Genomic DNA, 14,880 nt, shown 5'->3' with positions numbered 1-14,880 from the left:
GCGTGCGGTGACCCCGCCCACTTTGACACGTACGAGGGCGTGGCCTCTGCAGGGGGTGGGTTGGCCCCGCCCACCCCTCCAGCCCCGCCCCTCCCGGCTTTGGCTCCGCCCCCCTCGCGGCTCTAACTGGGGGGCGGGAAGGGGCCATTGGGGCCCATAGGGCGGCCCCGGGTGGCTCCATGTGGCCCTGGGTGGCCCTGGCGCCCCGTGGGGTGGCCCTGGGTGGCCCTGGCGCCCCGTGGGGTGGCCCTGGGTGGCCCCGGGTCCCCGTGGGGCGGCCCCCCGTCCCCGGTGTCACTTGGAGAGGCGGCTGATGACCCGGATCAGCGCCGCGTTCTCGTCCTTCAGCCGCTGGTTGTCGGCGCGAAGGTCCGAGAGGGCCTGGGGGGGGCGCGGGGGGGGGACACGCGTGAGGGCCCAGGCGTCCGGGCGCTGCCCCCCCCCCCAGCGAGGGGCCCGGGCGTCCGGGCGCTCCGACCTTGAGCTCCTCCTCCAGCTCCGCCGCCTTCCGCTCCAGCGCCCGCCGCTCCTGCGGGACGGGGGGCAGGTGGGGAAGGGGCTGGGAAAACCGGGAATGGGGGCTGGGAAAAACCGGGAATGGGGGCGGGGGGGGGGGGGGGGGGGGAAGGGGGGCCCGGACGCCTGGGCCCCCCCCCCGGGGCACTCACGAATCGCTCCAGCTCCAGCAGCGCCGGCCGCTCCGCGATGCGTTCCTGCCGCTGCGGGGAGAGCGGTGCAGGACGCCGGGGCCCTTCCCGGACGCCGGGGCCCTTCCCGGATGCCGGGGCCCTTCCCGGACACCAGGGCCCCTTCCTGGATGCCGGGGCCCTTCCCGGACACCCGGCCCCCCCCGGACGCCGGGGCCCTCCCCGGACACCCGGACCCTTCCCGGACGCCGGGGCCCTCCCCGGACGCCCAGACCCTTCCCGGACACCGGGGCCCTTCCCGGACACCCGGGCCCCCCCCCCGGACGCCGGGGCCCGTCCCGGACGCCGGGGCCCTTCCCGGACGCCGGGTCCCCCCCGGACGCCGGGCCCCCCCCGGACACCCGGGCCCCCCCCCGGACGCCGGGCCCCCCCCCGGTACCTGCGCCAGCCGCTCCAGCTCCAGGCGCAGCTGCGCCAGCTGCAGCTCCGTCTCCTGCAGCTGCTCCCGGAGCTGCTCGTTCTCCGCCCACAGGAGCGCCGAGAGCTGCGGGGGGCGGGGTCAGAGGCGGGCCCCGCCCCCAGAACACGCCCCGCCCCCCAAACACGCCCCCCCCCCCCCCGTTCTCACCTTCTCGTAGTCGGGGCCGGGGGTCACTGTCGGGCGGGGGGGGGGGCGGCCGGGGGGGGGCGAGGGGGGGTCGCCGGCCCCTCCCCCCCCCGCCCGCCCGCCCCTCCCCCCCGGCCCCTCCCCCCCCGGCCGCTCCGTCCTCGTCGCTGCCCTCGTCCTGGGGGGGAGGAGGGGGAGGATGAGCGGGGGGGCGGGGCCTGAGTGCCTGGCCCCCGCCCCCCCGACCCCGCCCCTTCCACCTCTCCTTGGGGGGGGGCAGAGGGGCCCAGGCGTCCGAGAGGGGGGGAGGAAATGGGGGGGCCCTAGACCTCCCCCCATAGACCCGATAGCCCCGCCCACCCCATAGCCCCGCCCACCGGATAGCCCCGCCCACCGCAGCCCTCCCCCATAGGCCCCAATCACCCCCCCCTCGAGTCCCGCCCCCACCGCGCTCTCCGGGGGTGGAGCCTCCTCCTGGTCCCGCCTCCTCTCGTCCTCTCCGATTGGCCGCTCGGGGCCCCGCCCCTTGCCGGCTGCAGCCAATCGGCTTCTTCTCCGCCTCCCTGGGCTCCGTCGGGGTCACGCCCTGGGGAGGGGGGCGGGGTCAGTGGCGCCCGGGCTCCACCCCCCGCCCCGCCCCCCCGGTACCTGGCGCCAGGATCGGGCCCCGCCCTCCGGCTCCGCCCCCTCCTCCCGGACCGGAAATGACCGGGGGGGGGGGGCGGGGGCACCGTCCGGACCCCGTTAATGCCCCCCGCCCCCCTCCCCGGGGCACCAAAGGGGAAGGGGGCGGAGCCACCACACCCGGGACTCACGTGACGGGGCGGGGCCCTCGCGGGGGGAGGAGCCTCGGGCGGGAGGGGCGGCGCTCCTGGTTCTGCAGGGGGGCGGGGCCAGGCGGCCAGCCCCTCCCCCATCGCCTCATGCTGACCCCCGCCCCTTTCCCGCCAGTCCCGCCCCCGGTAGCCCCGCCCCCTCGAGCCTCCCTCTCCCCTGTAAGCCCCGCCCCTCCCATCGAGCCCCGCCCTCGCCCCAAGCCCCGCCCCCTCCCGCCGGCCCCGCCCACCTGGCGCAGGGCGCTGGCCCCGCCCCGCGCCGGCCCCTCCCAGCGCCGCAGCCGCTCCCGGCGCCGCGCGCGGGCCGCCGCCGCCATGGCCCCGCGCGGCCGCCGTACCGGAAGCGCCGGGGCGGGGCGCCATGGCAACGCGGCGGAAGCGGCGCCGCGGGGGGCGCCGGGAGTTGGAGGCGGCGCCGGGCGCCATGGCAACGGGGCGGGAGGCCGGAAGTGGCGCGCGGGGTCTGCCGGGAGCGGCAGGAAGCTGCAGGGCTCCATGGCAACGCGCGCGGGGGCTGCCGGGAGTTGGAGGCCGCCGCGGCCGCCATGGGCCTGTGCGACGCCGTACCGGAAGTGCCGGGGAAGGGCGCCATGGCAACGGCGCGGGAGGCCGGAAGTGGCGCGCGAGGGGCGCTGGGAGCCGCAGGCCGCGGAGGGGCCTCACGGGAAAACGCGCTGACCCCGCCCCCGACAGACACGTGACGCGGCGCGTGGTGATGACGTCGTTTTATTGCACGTCACTTCCAGCGCCCGCCCACGCGGCCCTTCCCGACGACCTTCTTGCTGCGGGGCGGTGGGGCGGGGCCGGAGCCCCAAAACCCTGAGAAATGGGCCCAAAACCGGCCCGGAAGCCCCCAAAACCCCCAGGATAACCCCAAAACCGGCATGGAAACCCCCAAAACACCCAGAACCCCCCCAAAACCGGCCCGGAAACCCCCAAAAACCCCAGGATAACCCCAAAACCGGCATGGAAACCCCCAAAACACCCAGAACCCCCCCAAAACCGGCCCGGAAAACCCCAAAATAGCTGGAACCCCCCCCCAAACACCTGGAACCACCAAGAAAACACCCGGAGCCACCCAAAAACACCCAAAACTACCCCAAAACACCCGGGACTACCCAGAACACCCGGAAATCCCCCAAAACACCCAGAAAACACCCAGAAAACACTCGGAAACCCCCTAAAGCATCCGGAATCTCCCCCCAAAATGGCCCTGAAAGCCTCCAAAATACCCAGAGCCACCGAAAAACACCTGGAACTACCCAAAAAACAGCCGGAACCACCCAGAAAACACTGGGAACCACCCCAAAACACCTGGGATCACCCAAAAAACACCTGGAACCCCCCAAAGCACCTGGAACCCCCCAAAACCCCTGGACTTGCCCCAATATCCCCCAGGATCCTGGAAAACCCCCCGGATCCTTCCCGGAACCCCCCAAATCCCCCCGGGAGCCCCAAATCCCCCGGGATTCCCCCCAAACCCCACTCACAATTTCTGCGCGTGGCTGATCCGGTTGTAGAGGACGTTGATCTGGGGGGGGAGGGGGGTTGGGGAAGGGGCCCCGGCGTCCGGGCGACCCCCCCGCCCCCCCCCCGAGGGGGCCCCGGCCCCCACCTCGTATTTCTGCCTCCGCAGCTTCTCCATGAGGTCGAACTTCTCCGATTCCAACTGCTGGATCCAGTCGTGGAGCTCCCGGGCCTTGGCCCTGGGGGAGGGAGGGATTCCCAGGGTTATTCCCAGGGTTATTCCCAGGGTTATTCCCAGGGTTGTTCCCAGGGTTATTCCCAGGGTTATTCCCAGGGTTATTCCCAGGGTTATTCCCAGGGTTATTCCCAGGGTTGTTCCCAGGGTTATTCCCGCTATTCCCGGGTTGGGGGGGGGGCGTTCCTGGCATTCCCGGGGTTCTTCCCAGGGTCGCTCCTGGGGTTGTCCCCGTCATTCTGGCTATTCGCATCATTCCCGGTGTTCCCAGGGTTGTTCCGTGGTTTGTTCCCGGGGTTTTCCCTGTCATTCCCACCACTGCTGGCATTCCGGCCATTCCCGCTGCTCCCGGCTCTCCCGCCATTCCTGCTGCTCCCCGGCTTTCCCAGCTTTCCCAGCATTCCCTCCATTCCCGCCTTTCCCGCCGCTCCCAGCGTTCCCGGCTCTCCTGCCATTCCCGCCTCTCCCACCATTCCCGCCATTCCCCGCCATTTCCAGCTCTCCACCGCTCCCGCCATTCCCAGCATTCCCGGCGTTCCCAGCATTCCTGGCTCTCCCGCCGTTCCCGCCATTCCCGCCATTCCCAGCATTCCCGCCGTTCCCCGCCATTCCCGCCGTTCCTGCCGCTCCCGGCATTCCCAGCATTCCCGGCTCTCCCGCCATTCCCGGCTCTCCCGCCATTCCCGGCGTTCCCGCCATTCCCAGCATTCCCGGCGTTCCCGGCTCGCGCTACCGCAGCTCGTCCTCCCGCAGAGCCTCCAGCACCAGCGGCCGCTTCCGCTCGGCCAAAACCCGGAGTTTGGTCTCGCGGCCGGTCTGACGGCGGCCCCCGGCGCTGCTCGGCCTGGGGGGACAATGGGGACAATGGGGACAACGGGGACAATGGGGACATGGGGACAATGGGAGGGACAATGGGGACAATGGGGACAATGGAAGAGAGTGGGGATAATGGGGACATGGGGACAATGGGAGGGACAATGGGGACATGGGGACAATGGGGACATTGGGGACATGGGGACAATGGGGGACAACGGGGACATTGGGGACAATGGGAAGAGAGTGGGGACAATGGGGACATGGGGACAATGGGAGGGACAATGGGGACAATGAGGACAATAGGGACAACGGGGACAATGGGGACAATGGGGATGATGAGGACATGGGGGCATTGGGGACATGGGGGCATTGGAGGACAATGGGACACGGAGACAATGGGGACATTGGGGACAATGAGGACATGGGGACAATGGGGACATGGGGGCATTGGGGACAATGGGGACATTGGGGACAATGGGGACATTGGGGACATGGGGGCATTGGAGGACACAGGGACAATGGGGACATTGAGGACAATGGGGACAATGGGGACATTGGGGGACACGGGGACAAGGGAGGGACATGAGGGACAATGGGGACGTTGGGGGACATTGGGTCCCTGTGGGGCTCCTTGGGGTTTCAATGGGTTTTGGGGATCCCCATGGGTCTCTGTGGGGTCCTGCTGTCCCCACAGTGTCCCCATGTCCCCCCCGTGTCCCCACAGTGTCCCCATGTCCCCGCCATGTCCCCATGTCCCCCCCTGTGTCCCACCTTGGCCAGGTACCCCCCGAAATGGTGCTGTCCCCATGTCCCCCCCATGTCCCCATGTCCCCACCATGTCCCTGCTGTGTCCCCATGTCCCCGCCATGTCCCCGTGTCCCCCCCATGTCCCCCCCCATGTCCCCATGTCCCCCCCCATGTCCCCATGTCCCCCCCATGTCCCCCCCCCGTGTCCCCATGTCCCCGTGTCCCACCTTGGCCAGGTACCCCCCGAAATGGGGCATGTTGGACAGAACTTTCTTCTTCTTGGCGTCGTCCTCCGCCCGTTTCTTGGCCTCCTCCTCCTCCTTGCGGAGCTTCTCCTCCTGGACGGGGACGGGGACGGGGACAGGGACAGGGCTGTCCCCAAGGTGCCCGTGGCCCCAGGGGCCCCCACGATGTCCCCAAGGGCCTCCCCAATGTCCCCAAAGATCCTCCGATGTCCCCCGATGTCCCCAAAGATCCTCTGATGTCCCCTGATGTTCCCAAGGGCCCCTCGATGTCCCCAAGGATCCTCCAATGTCCCCCGATGTCCCCAAAGATCCTCCGATGTCCCCAAGGTCCCCCCCACCGATGGCCTGAAGGGTCCCCCCAATGTCCCCGGTGGGTCCTCGTGTCCCCAATGTCCCCCGATGTCCCCAAAGGCCTCCTCGATGTCCCCAAGGATCCTCTGATGTCCCCTGATGTCCTCAAGGGCCTCCCCAATGTCCTTCTGATGTCCCCAAGCCCCCCCCCACCGATGGCCCAAAGGGTCCCCCAATGTCCCAGGTGGGTCCTGGTGTCCCCAGGAGCCCCCCAATGTCCCGAAGGGCCTCCCCAATGTCCCCAAGGATCCTCTGGTGTCCCCAAGGATCCTCCAATGTCCCCAAGAGGCTTCTTGAGGTCCCCAAGGGGCTCCCCGATGGCCTCAGGATTTCCCAAGGGGATTCCGCTGTCCCCGTGTCCCCTGTTCCCGGATGTCCCCGTGTCCCCCCGCTGTCCCCACGCTGTCCCCGTGTCCCCTGTTCCCGGATGTCCCCATGTCCCCCCGCTGTCCCCGTGTCCCCCCGCTGTCCCCATGTCCCCGTGGCCCCGTCCGGTCACCGCCAGCCGCGCCTGCCGCTCCCGCTCCTTTTCCGTGCGGCTCCGGAGCTGCTCGTTGCGCTCGGCCCCGACGGCGCTCCTGGAACGGGGACAATGGGGACAATGGGGACAATGGGGACATGGGGACATGGGGAGGGAGATGTAGAGGGAACAGGAGGGGGACAGGGCTCTGGGACACCAATGACCCCGCCTGTCCCCCCATGTCCCCAATATCCCCATGTCCCCCCGTGTCCCCATGTCCCCCCATGTCCTCCCATGTCCCCATGTCGCTCCATGTCCCCAATGTCCCCCATGTCTCCCATGTCCCCATGTCCCCCATGTCCCTCCATGTCCCCATCCCCCCGATGTCCCCCGATGTCCCCCAGTGTCCCCACAATTCTGTCCATGAGGGCCACCAGCTCCTCCAATGTCCCCCATGTTCCCCCCGGTGTCCCCCATGTCCCCAATGTCCCCCATGTCCCCAATGTCCCCACAATTCTGTCCATGAGGGCCACCAGCTCCTCCAATGTCCCCCATGTCCCCATGTCCCCCCTGGTGTCCCCCATGTCCCCAATGTCCCCCAATGTCCCCATGTCCCCACAATTCTGTCCATGAGGGCCACCAGCTCCTCCAATGCCCCCCCATGTCCCCCATGTCCCCCATGTCCCCCCATGTCCCAATGTCCCCCCCAATGTCCCCATGTCCCCACAATTCTGTCCATGAGGGCCACCAGCTCCTCCAATGTCCCCCCATGTCCCAATGTCCCCAATGTCCCCATGTCCCCACAATTCTGTCCATGAGGGCCACCAGCTCCTCCTCCTCGCGGCGCCGCTGCTCGAAATGGGCGTCAATCAGAGTCTGCAGCTCCAGCAGGTCCTTCTCCATGCGCTTGCGGTGGATGTCCTGGGACGGGGGACACGGGGACAGCATGGGGACACGGGGACAGTGTGGGGACATGGGGACAGTGTGGGGACATGGGGACAGTGTGGGGACATGGGGACGGGGGGACGGTGTGGGGACACGGGGGGGACACGGGGACAGTGTGGGGACATGGGGACAGTGTGGGGACACGGGGACATGAGGACGGCGTGGGGACACGGGGGGGACACGGGGACAGTGTGGGGACACGGGGGGACACGGGGACAGTGTGGGGACACGGGGACAGTGTGGGGACATGGGGACAGTGTGGGGACACGGGGACGGCGTGGGGACATGGGGACAGTGGGGGGACATGGGGACAGCGTGGGGACATGGGGACAGTGTGGGGACATGGGGACAGTGGGGGGACACGGGGACGGGGACGGGGACACGGGGACGGGGGGGAACGGTGTGGGGACAGTGTGGGGACACGGGGACGGGGGGGGACACGGGGACGGGGGGGACAGTGTGGGGACAGTGTGGGGACACGGGGACAACATGGGGACAACATGGGGACAGAATCGGGATATAGGGACATGGGAGACATTGGGGGTACGGGGGGGACATGGGGGACAGGGTGGGGACACAGGGACAACATGGGGACACAGGGACAACACAGGGACATGGGAGACATTGGGGGCATTGGGGACATGGGGACACCAACACCCTCTCGGTCCCCCCCCCCCATAGCCCCGCCCCCAGCCCCTTAGCCCCGCCCCATCTCCCTACACCCACATTAGCCCCGCCCACACCCTCTAGTCCCGCCCCACGACATACCCCTAACTCCCCCCTTGTGGTTCCTAGCCCCGCCCCATCCCCTTAGCCTCACCCCATCCCTTAGCCCCTCCCACTTTCCCGTCTCATTTAGCCCCGCCCACTTTAGCCCCGCCCACTCACGTCAAAATCGACTTTCTCCCCCTCGGGGATCTTGGGCGGGGCCAACTGGGGCACCACGGGGCTGGGGGGCGGGGTCAGCGCCGGGGGCGGGTCCACGGCCAGGCCACGCCCCCTCCCGCCAAGCCACGCCCCCTGCGGCGCTCACCGCGGCCTGGGACGCTCCTCCTCTGGGGAGGAGATGGGGGGGGGTTATAGGGGATATAGGGGATATAGGGGGGATAGGATAGATATAGGGGGATATAGGGGGTATAGGGGGGATAGGATAGATATAGGGGGATATAGGGGGTATGGGGGTATAGGGGATTTATAGGGGATCTAGGAGGATATAGGGGGCTATAGGGGATATGGGGGAGCTATAGGGGGTTGGGGGGGGGGGATCCTACCTGGCTCCTCCAGCGGCTTCGGAGGCTCCGGAGCTGGGGGGGGGGGGGTCAGGCTCGACCCCCCCCTCCCATATAGGGGAGCCCCCACATAGGGGAGCCCCCCCTCACATAGGGGTTCCAAGGGGTGGGGAGTCTCTATGGGGGGGATTTTGGGGCAGTTTCTGGGGTTTTTGGGTGGGTCCCAGGGCGTGGGGGGGGCTCCAAGGGGTGGGGGGGGGCAGGATTGGGGTCAGATCCCGGATTTGGGGGCTCAAGTGGGGGGGTCTGGGTGTTTTGGGGGGGATCTTGTGGTTTTGGGGGGTTTCAGGTTCTTGGGGGGGGGCGTGGGGGTTTCAGGGCGTTTTGGGGGGTGGTCGGGGTGTTTTGGGGGGTTTCGGGGTGTTTTGGGGGGTTTCAGGGCGTTTTGGGGTATTGGTGGGTTTGGGGGGGGTTCAAGGCATTGGGGGTTTTTCTCAGGGTGTTTTGGGGCAGTTTGGGGGGGTTCGAGGTGTTTTGGGGGGATTCATGGCATTTTGGGGTACCGGCGGATTTGGGGGGGTGTTCAAGGCATTGGGGGTCTTTCCCAGGGGGTTTTGGGGCAGTTTGGGGGGTTCGAGGTGTTTTGGGGGGTCTTTGGGGTGTTCCTGGGGTTTGGGGGGTCTCTCCCACCTTCATCCTCCTCCTCCTCCTGGGGCGGCTCCTCCTCTGTGGGACACGGGGTGGGGGGGGGTCAATGACGGGATCCCCCCCCCGGGTTAATCACCCAGAGCCGCTAATTGCAGGTTAATTAACACTCCCCTCCCCCCCGTTATCAGCGGGTTAATTAGAACCACAAAGACACCCCGGGTGGGGGCACAAGCCCCTGCGAGGGGGTTAATTGGGGGGGGGTAATTGGGGCGGGGTTAATTAGGCTTGATTGGGGGGTGGGTTGTTCCTTAAGGGGTATCATTAGAGGGGGTTAATTAAAGGGTCAGTGGAGGGGGGTCATTAGGGTTAACTGGGGTGTTAATTAGGGCTGACTGAAGGGGTTCATTGGGGGTTAAGTATAGGGTTAATTAAGGGGGTTAATGAGGGGTCCCAATTAGGGGTCCCCTTCGTTCACTCACCTTCCTGCTGCTCCCTGGGGGGGAAGGAGAGAAGGGGGGGGGGGGGGGTCAGACCAGGCCGGGATTGGGGGGGGGGGGGGGCAGTTTGGGGGCAAATCCCAGGATGGGGGCAATGGGGGGGGGGATCCCCATATGGAGCCTATGGGGGCCCCGGCGTCCGGGGGGGGGGCGGGGGGGGTCACTCACTCCTCGTACTCCTCTTCGGCCTCGGACATGGCGGCGGCTGGTGGCACCTGGGGGGGGGAGATATAGGGGGCACCCCCTATAGCTCCCCCCATAGCCCCCTATGGGCTCTTGTAGCCCCTCGTTGCTCCCCATAGATCTCCATGGCCCCCTATAATCCCCATAGACCTTCATAGCCTCCTTCTTCCTATACCCCTCTATAGCCCCCATAGGCTCTATAGAGCACCCTCTATAGCCCCCATAGGCTCTGTCTCCCTTATAGCCCCCATAGCCCCTTATAGACACCCCATCTTGCCCCCTATAGACCCCACAGCCCCCTATAGACCCCTAAAACCCCGATGTCCCCTATAGCCCCATCGACCCCCATCTTCCTTAGAGCCCCCCTATAGCCCCCATCGACCCCCATCTTCCTTAGAGCCCCCTATAGCCCCCATCGACCCCCATCTTCCTTAGAGCCCCCTATAGATCCCATCGACCCCATCTTCCTTAGAGCCCCCTATAGCCCCCATCGACCCCCTCTTCCTTAGAGCCCCCTATAGATCCCATCTCCCCTATAGCCCCCCCCACGCCCCCCATCTCCCCTATAGCCCCTATAGCCCCATAACCGCCCCCCCCGGCACCGGCGGCTCCACGGGGACCCTGAACCGCGACCCCCTCCCCCCCCGCCGGGGTCCCCTTTATGGGGGTCCGTCCCGCCCCCTCCCCCCCCCCCCCGGAGTGACGCATCCCCCCCCCGCCCCCCCCCGCGCTCATTGTTCCCAAAATGCCACCAAATGTCACCGTCACCCGACACCCCGCAGCTGTCGGGGCTTAAAACGGGGGACCGGGGGGGGGGGGGGGGCCCGGACGCCTGGGCCCTTTGGGGACATCAGGGCCCCCGGACGCCTGGGCCCCTCTCCCCCCACCCCCCCCCGGACGCCTGGGCCCTTCCAGCTTCGGGGCGGGGGGGGGGGAACAAAAGCCCCGGGGGGGAGGGGCCCGGATGCCTGGGCCCTATTCCTGTCCTTTGATGTCACCCCTGTCCCCGGCACCTGTTGGGGACATTGGGGACATTCCTGCCCTTTGTTCCAGGAGAACAATGGGGAGGGGGACACGGGGACAAGGACGTGACCCCCCCCCCCCCCCCCTTCCAAATACAATAGCGACTCAGAGCGCTTTTTTGTTGTTGTTTTTTTTTTTTTCTTTATTTTGGTTAAAAAAGGGCAGTTTTGCACCAAAATTGACAATAGCACCAGCCCCCCCCCCCCAATAGCACCAACCCCCCCCCCCCGGGGCAGGGGGAATCCGGGAGGGGCCCAGGAGTCCTGGTGGGGGGAGGGGGGAGTAACGTGTGTCCCTTGAATAAAAATGTAAGAAAATGCCCCCAAAAAAGGTAGAAAACGGCGTAGGAAAAGGGCAAATCGCTGAGTAAGAAAACGGGAATAAAAACACCCAAAAAGGTAAAAAAAAAAAAAAAAACGCTTCCCGCCCAAAAAGGTAAGAAACGTTGGGGGGGGGTCTCAGGGGGTGGGGCGGGGCGGCGGGGGCGTGTCCGGCGGCGGGGGGCGGAGCCTCTCGAGGCGCACGCGCAGCTCCGCCCGCAGGCGGCAGCCCCGCCCACAGCCCGCGCAGTCGTGCAGGGCCACGCGGAGGGCGGGGCCCGGCGGGGGGGCGGGGCGGCGGCGGCGGCGCCGCGGGGGGCGGGAGGCGGGGCGCCGCCGACGCCCCGCCCCCTGGGCGCGCCGGCCCCGCCCCCGCAGCCGCCCCTCCGTCTCCCGCAGGCGGTACCGGGAGGGCGGGGGCGGGGACGGCTCCGAGGGGGGCGGGGGCGGGCGAGGCTCCGCCCCCAACGGGCTCCGCTGCCGGAAGGCGCCTTCGCCCCGCCTGTGGGCGGGGAAAGGGGCGGGCTCAGAGGGGGCGCAGGCTCCTCCCCGTTTTCCCCCTTCAGCACCTTGGACAGCGCCCGGTGCTGCCGGAGGCTCCACCCCCTCCCTGCGCCGGGAAAACCCCGCCCTCCTGGAGCCCCGCCCCCTCGTGTACGCCCCGCCCCCAGGGAAGCCCCGCCCCACGTACTCCACGAGTTCATTATCCTCAAACGCCCCCTCCCTGTGGGAGCCCCGCCCCCACCAAGCACCGCCCCTTTGAGGCCCCGCCCCCCCGAGGCCCCGCCCACCTCATGCACGTCCCACACTCCCAATGCTCCTTGTTGTCCCCGAACGCCCCCTCCCCTCAACGCCCCCCAGACCCCGCCCCCGAGGCCCCGCCCCCAGGCCCCGCCCCCCGAGGCCCCGCCCACCTCTCGCACGTGCGGCACTCGCAGCGCTCGTTGTTGTCCCCGAATGCCCCCTCCCCCAAACCCTCCCCCCAGACCCCGCCCCCGAGGCCCCGCCCCCAGGAGGCCCCGCCCCCGAGGCCCCGCCCACCTCTCGCACGTGCGGCACTCGCAGCGCTCGTTGTTGTCCCCGAACGCCCCCTCCCCCCAACCCCGCCCCCTGAGGCCCCGCCCCCCGAGGCCCCGCCCCCAGGCCCCGCCCACCTCTCGCACGTGCGGCACTCGCAGCGCTCGTTGTTGTCCCCGAACGCCCCCTCCCCCCAACCCCGCCCCCTGAGGCCCCGCCCCCCCGAGGCCCCGCCCACCTCTCGCACGTGCGGCACTCGCAGCGCTCGTTGTTGTCCCCGAACGCCCCCTCCCCGTAGTAGCAGGTGATCTCGTCCTGGGGCTCGATGTCCCGCAGCGCCCGCACGCACGCGCCCCGCCCCTCGGCCGCCACCAGCTGGGCGGGGCCCCGACAGGGGGCGTGTCCCGGGGGCGGTCCCACCCCCCGGACACGCCCCCTATTGGGGCCACGCCCCCTATTGGGGACACAGCCCCCTGGGGACACGCACCCCTATTGGGGACACCCTGGCCCTTAAGGACCCCACTGGGGACACGCCCCATGAGAGGCTCCTCCCCTGGACACGCCCCCTGTTCGGGACACGCCCCCTATTGGGGACACGCCCCCTATTGGGGACACAGACCCCCGGGGACACGCACCCCTATTGGGGACACCCTGGCCCTCGAACACCCCACTGGGGACACGCCCCCTGGGACGCTCCGCCCCCTCCCCAGGACACGCCCCCTTGGGGAAATCCCTCCCTGAGACCCTCCTCTGATCGGGGACACCCCCCCCCCCCGGGACACTCCCCTATTGGGGACACGCCCCCTTGGGCGGCCCCATCCCCTGGGGACACGCCCCAGGCCCCGCCCCCGGCAGGCCCCGCCCCCGGCTGGCCCCGCCCCCGGCTGGCCCCGCCCCTCACCTTGCAGTTGGGCCGGCAGTCTGGGGTGTCACCGTGGGGGGAAGGGGGGGGGGGGTCAACGTTGGGGACAACAGGGGGTCCCTGGTGTCCCCTTCCCCCCAGTGTCCCCAATGTGTCCTGGGTCCTCCCCCATGTCCCCCCCATGTCCCTGTGTCCCCCATGTCCCCCCCATGTCCCCTGTGACCCCCCCATGTCCCCAGTGTGTCCTGGGTGCTCCCCCATGTCCCCCCCATGTCCCTGTGTCCCCCATGTCCCCCCCCATGTCCCCCATGTCCCCTCACGCCGCCACGTCCTCTTGTCCCCGTCTCCTGTGCCCTTCTATCCTCCATGTCCCCGTGTCCCCCGTCCCCCCATGTCCCCTTTTCCCATCTCCCCATCCCCACGTCCCTGTGTCCCCTCATGTCCCCTGTCCCATGTCCCCCCATCCCCATGTCCTCCTATTCTCCATGTCCCCATGTCCCCTGTCCCCGTGTCCCCCTATCCTCCATGTCCCTGTGTCCCCTCGTGTGCCCCTGTCCCCATGTCCCCCCGTCCCCCTATGTCCCCTTGTCCCCATCTCCATGTCCCTGTGTCCCCCATGCCAATGTTCCTCTATCCTCCATGTCCCCAGTCCCTGTGTCCCCAATGTGTCCTCCCTGTCCCTGTGTCCCCCTATGCCCCATGTCCCCCCTGTCCCCCCATGTCCCCCCACGTCCCCCCATGTCCCCCCTGTCCCCCCATGTCCCCCCTGTCCCCATGTCCCCCCATGTCCCCCCTGTCCCCTCATGTCCCCCATGTCCCCCTGTCCTCCCGTCCCCGTCCCCACCGTGGTTGACGAAGGCCGCGGGGCCCAGGCAGAGCTGCGGCCGCCGCCGCCGCGTGGAGTAGACGACGCTGAAGTCGTTGCGGCCGCGACGCAGGAGCCCCCGGGGGGGCAGCTCGGCCGCGCAGCCCTGCAGCGGCTCCAGGCGCTCGTGCTTGCGCCTGCGGGCCCAGGCGTCCGGGAGCCGTGAGGATCCTCAGGGACCTGAACGTCCCTCCATGTCCCCAGGGTCCCCATGGGACCCCCCATGTCCCCCTGAGATCCCCCGTGTCCCCATGGGATCCCCCGTGTCCCCCCGTGTCCCCATGGGATCCCCCGTGTCCCTCCATGTCCCCATGAGATCCCTGCAGCGGCTCCAGGCGCTCGTGCTTGCGCCTGCGGGCCCAGGCGTCCGGGGACCCCGGGAGCCGTGAGGATCCGCAGGGACCGGAATGTCCCCCGTGTCCCCAGGGTCCCCATGGGATCCCCCGTGTCCCCCTGAGATCCCCCGTGTCCCCATGAGATCCCCTGTGTCCCCAGGGTCCCCGTGAGGCTCCTCAGGGACCTGAATGTCCCCCCGTGTCCCCCCATGTCCCCAGGGTCCCCGTGAGGCTCCTCATGTACCTGAATGTCCCCCGTGTCCCCTCATGTCCCCAAGAGATCCCCCGTGTCCCCCCCATGTCCCTGTGAGGCTCCTCAGGGACCTGAACGTCCCCCATGTCCCCCCATGTCCCCATGAGATCCCCCATGTCCCCAGTGCCCTCCCATATCCCCCCATCTCCCTGTGTGTCCCCCATGTCCCCCCATGTCCCCAGGTCCCCATGAGATCTCCGCACGTCCCTGCATGTCCCTGTAGGTCTCCTGATGTCCCTCCAGGTCCCCAACTGCCCCCATATCTCCCCCTGTTCCCAAGTCCCTTCGTGTC

At 68.7% G+C, this 14,880-nt stretch overlaps 3 protein-coding genes across 3 annotated transcripts; all 3 read right to left on the bottom strand.

The window, feature by feature from the left end:
• Positions 1–292: 292 nt before the first annotated feature.
• LOC148590035 (protein phosphatase 1 regulatory subunit 12C-like) lies at positions 293–1,305 on the bottom strand (the record flags this gene model as incomplete). The annotated part of the gene is made up of 5 exons (XM_088539548.1): positions 293–381; positions 479–529; positions 669–719; positions 1,087–1,191; positions 1,276–1,305. Coding segments are annotated over 5 exons (324 nt in total), but the record flags the coding sequence as incomplete, so codon positions are not given.
• Positions 1,306–2,826: 1,521 nt separating this feature from the next.
• On the bottom strand, positions 2,827–9,927 carry LOC148590034 (troponin T, slow skeletal muscle-like). Its single transcript, XM_088539549.1, is given in 14 exon segments — positions 2,827–2,872; positions 3,581–3,621; positions 3,706–3,796; positions 4,526–4,620; positions 4,622–4,636; positions 5,583–5,693; positions 6,451–6,516; positions 6,518–6,529; positions 7,216–7,332; positions 8,245–8,305; positions 8,390–8,411; positions 8,628–8,660; positions 9,276–9,306; positions 9,895–9,927. Coding segments are annotated over 14 exon segments (774 nt in total).
• Positions 9,928–11,394: 1,467 nt separating this feature from the next.
• LOC148590033 (histone-lysine N-methyltransferase KMT5C-like) lies at positions 11,395–14,137 on the bottom strand (the record flags this gene model as incomplete). The annotated part of the gene is made up of 5 exons (XM_088539547.1): positions 11,395–11,466; positions 11,605–11,758; positions 12,512–12,648; positions 13,175–13,194; positions 13,980–14,137. Coding segments are annotated over 5 exons (541 nt in total), but the record flags the coding sequence as incomplete, so codon positions are not given.
• Positions 14,138–14,880: the final 743 nt, after the last annotated feature.

The sequence above is a fragment of the Tinamus guttatus genome, unplaced genomic scaffold (genome assembly GCF_059628265.1).
Source record: "Tinamus guttatus ecotype Peru unplaced genomic scaffold, ASM5962826v1 Tinamus_guttatus_pri_ptg001825l, whole genome shotgun sequence".
NCBI lineage: Eukaryota > Metazoa > Chordata > Aves > Tinamiformes > Tinamidae > Tinamus > Tinamus guttatus.
The sequence above is the reverse complement of the archived record's forward strand: the minus strand, read 5'-3'. Positions and strand labels throughout refer to the sequence as shown.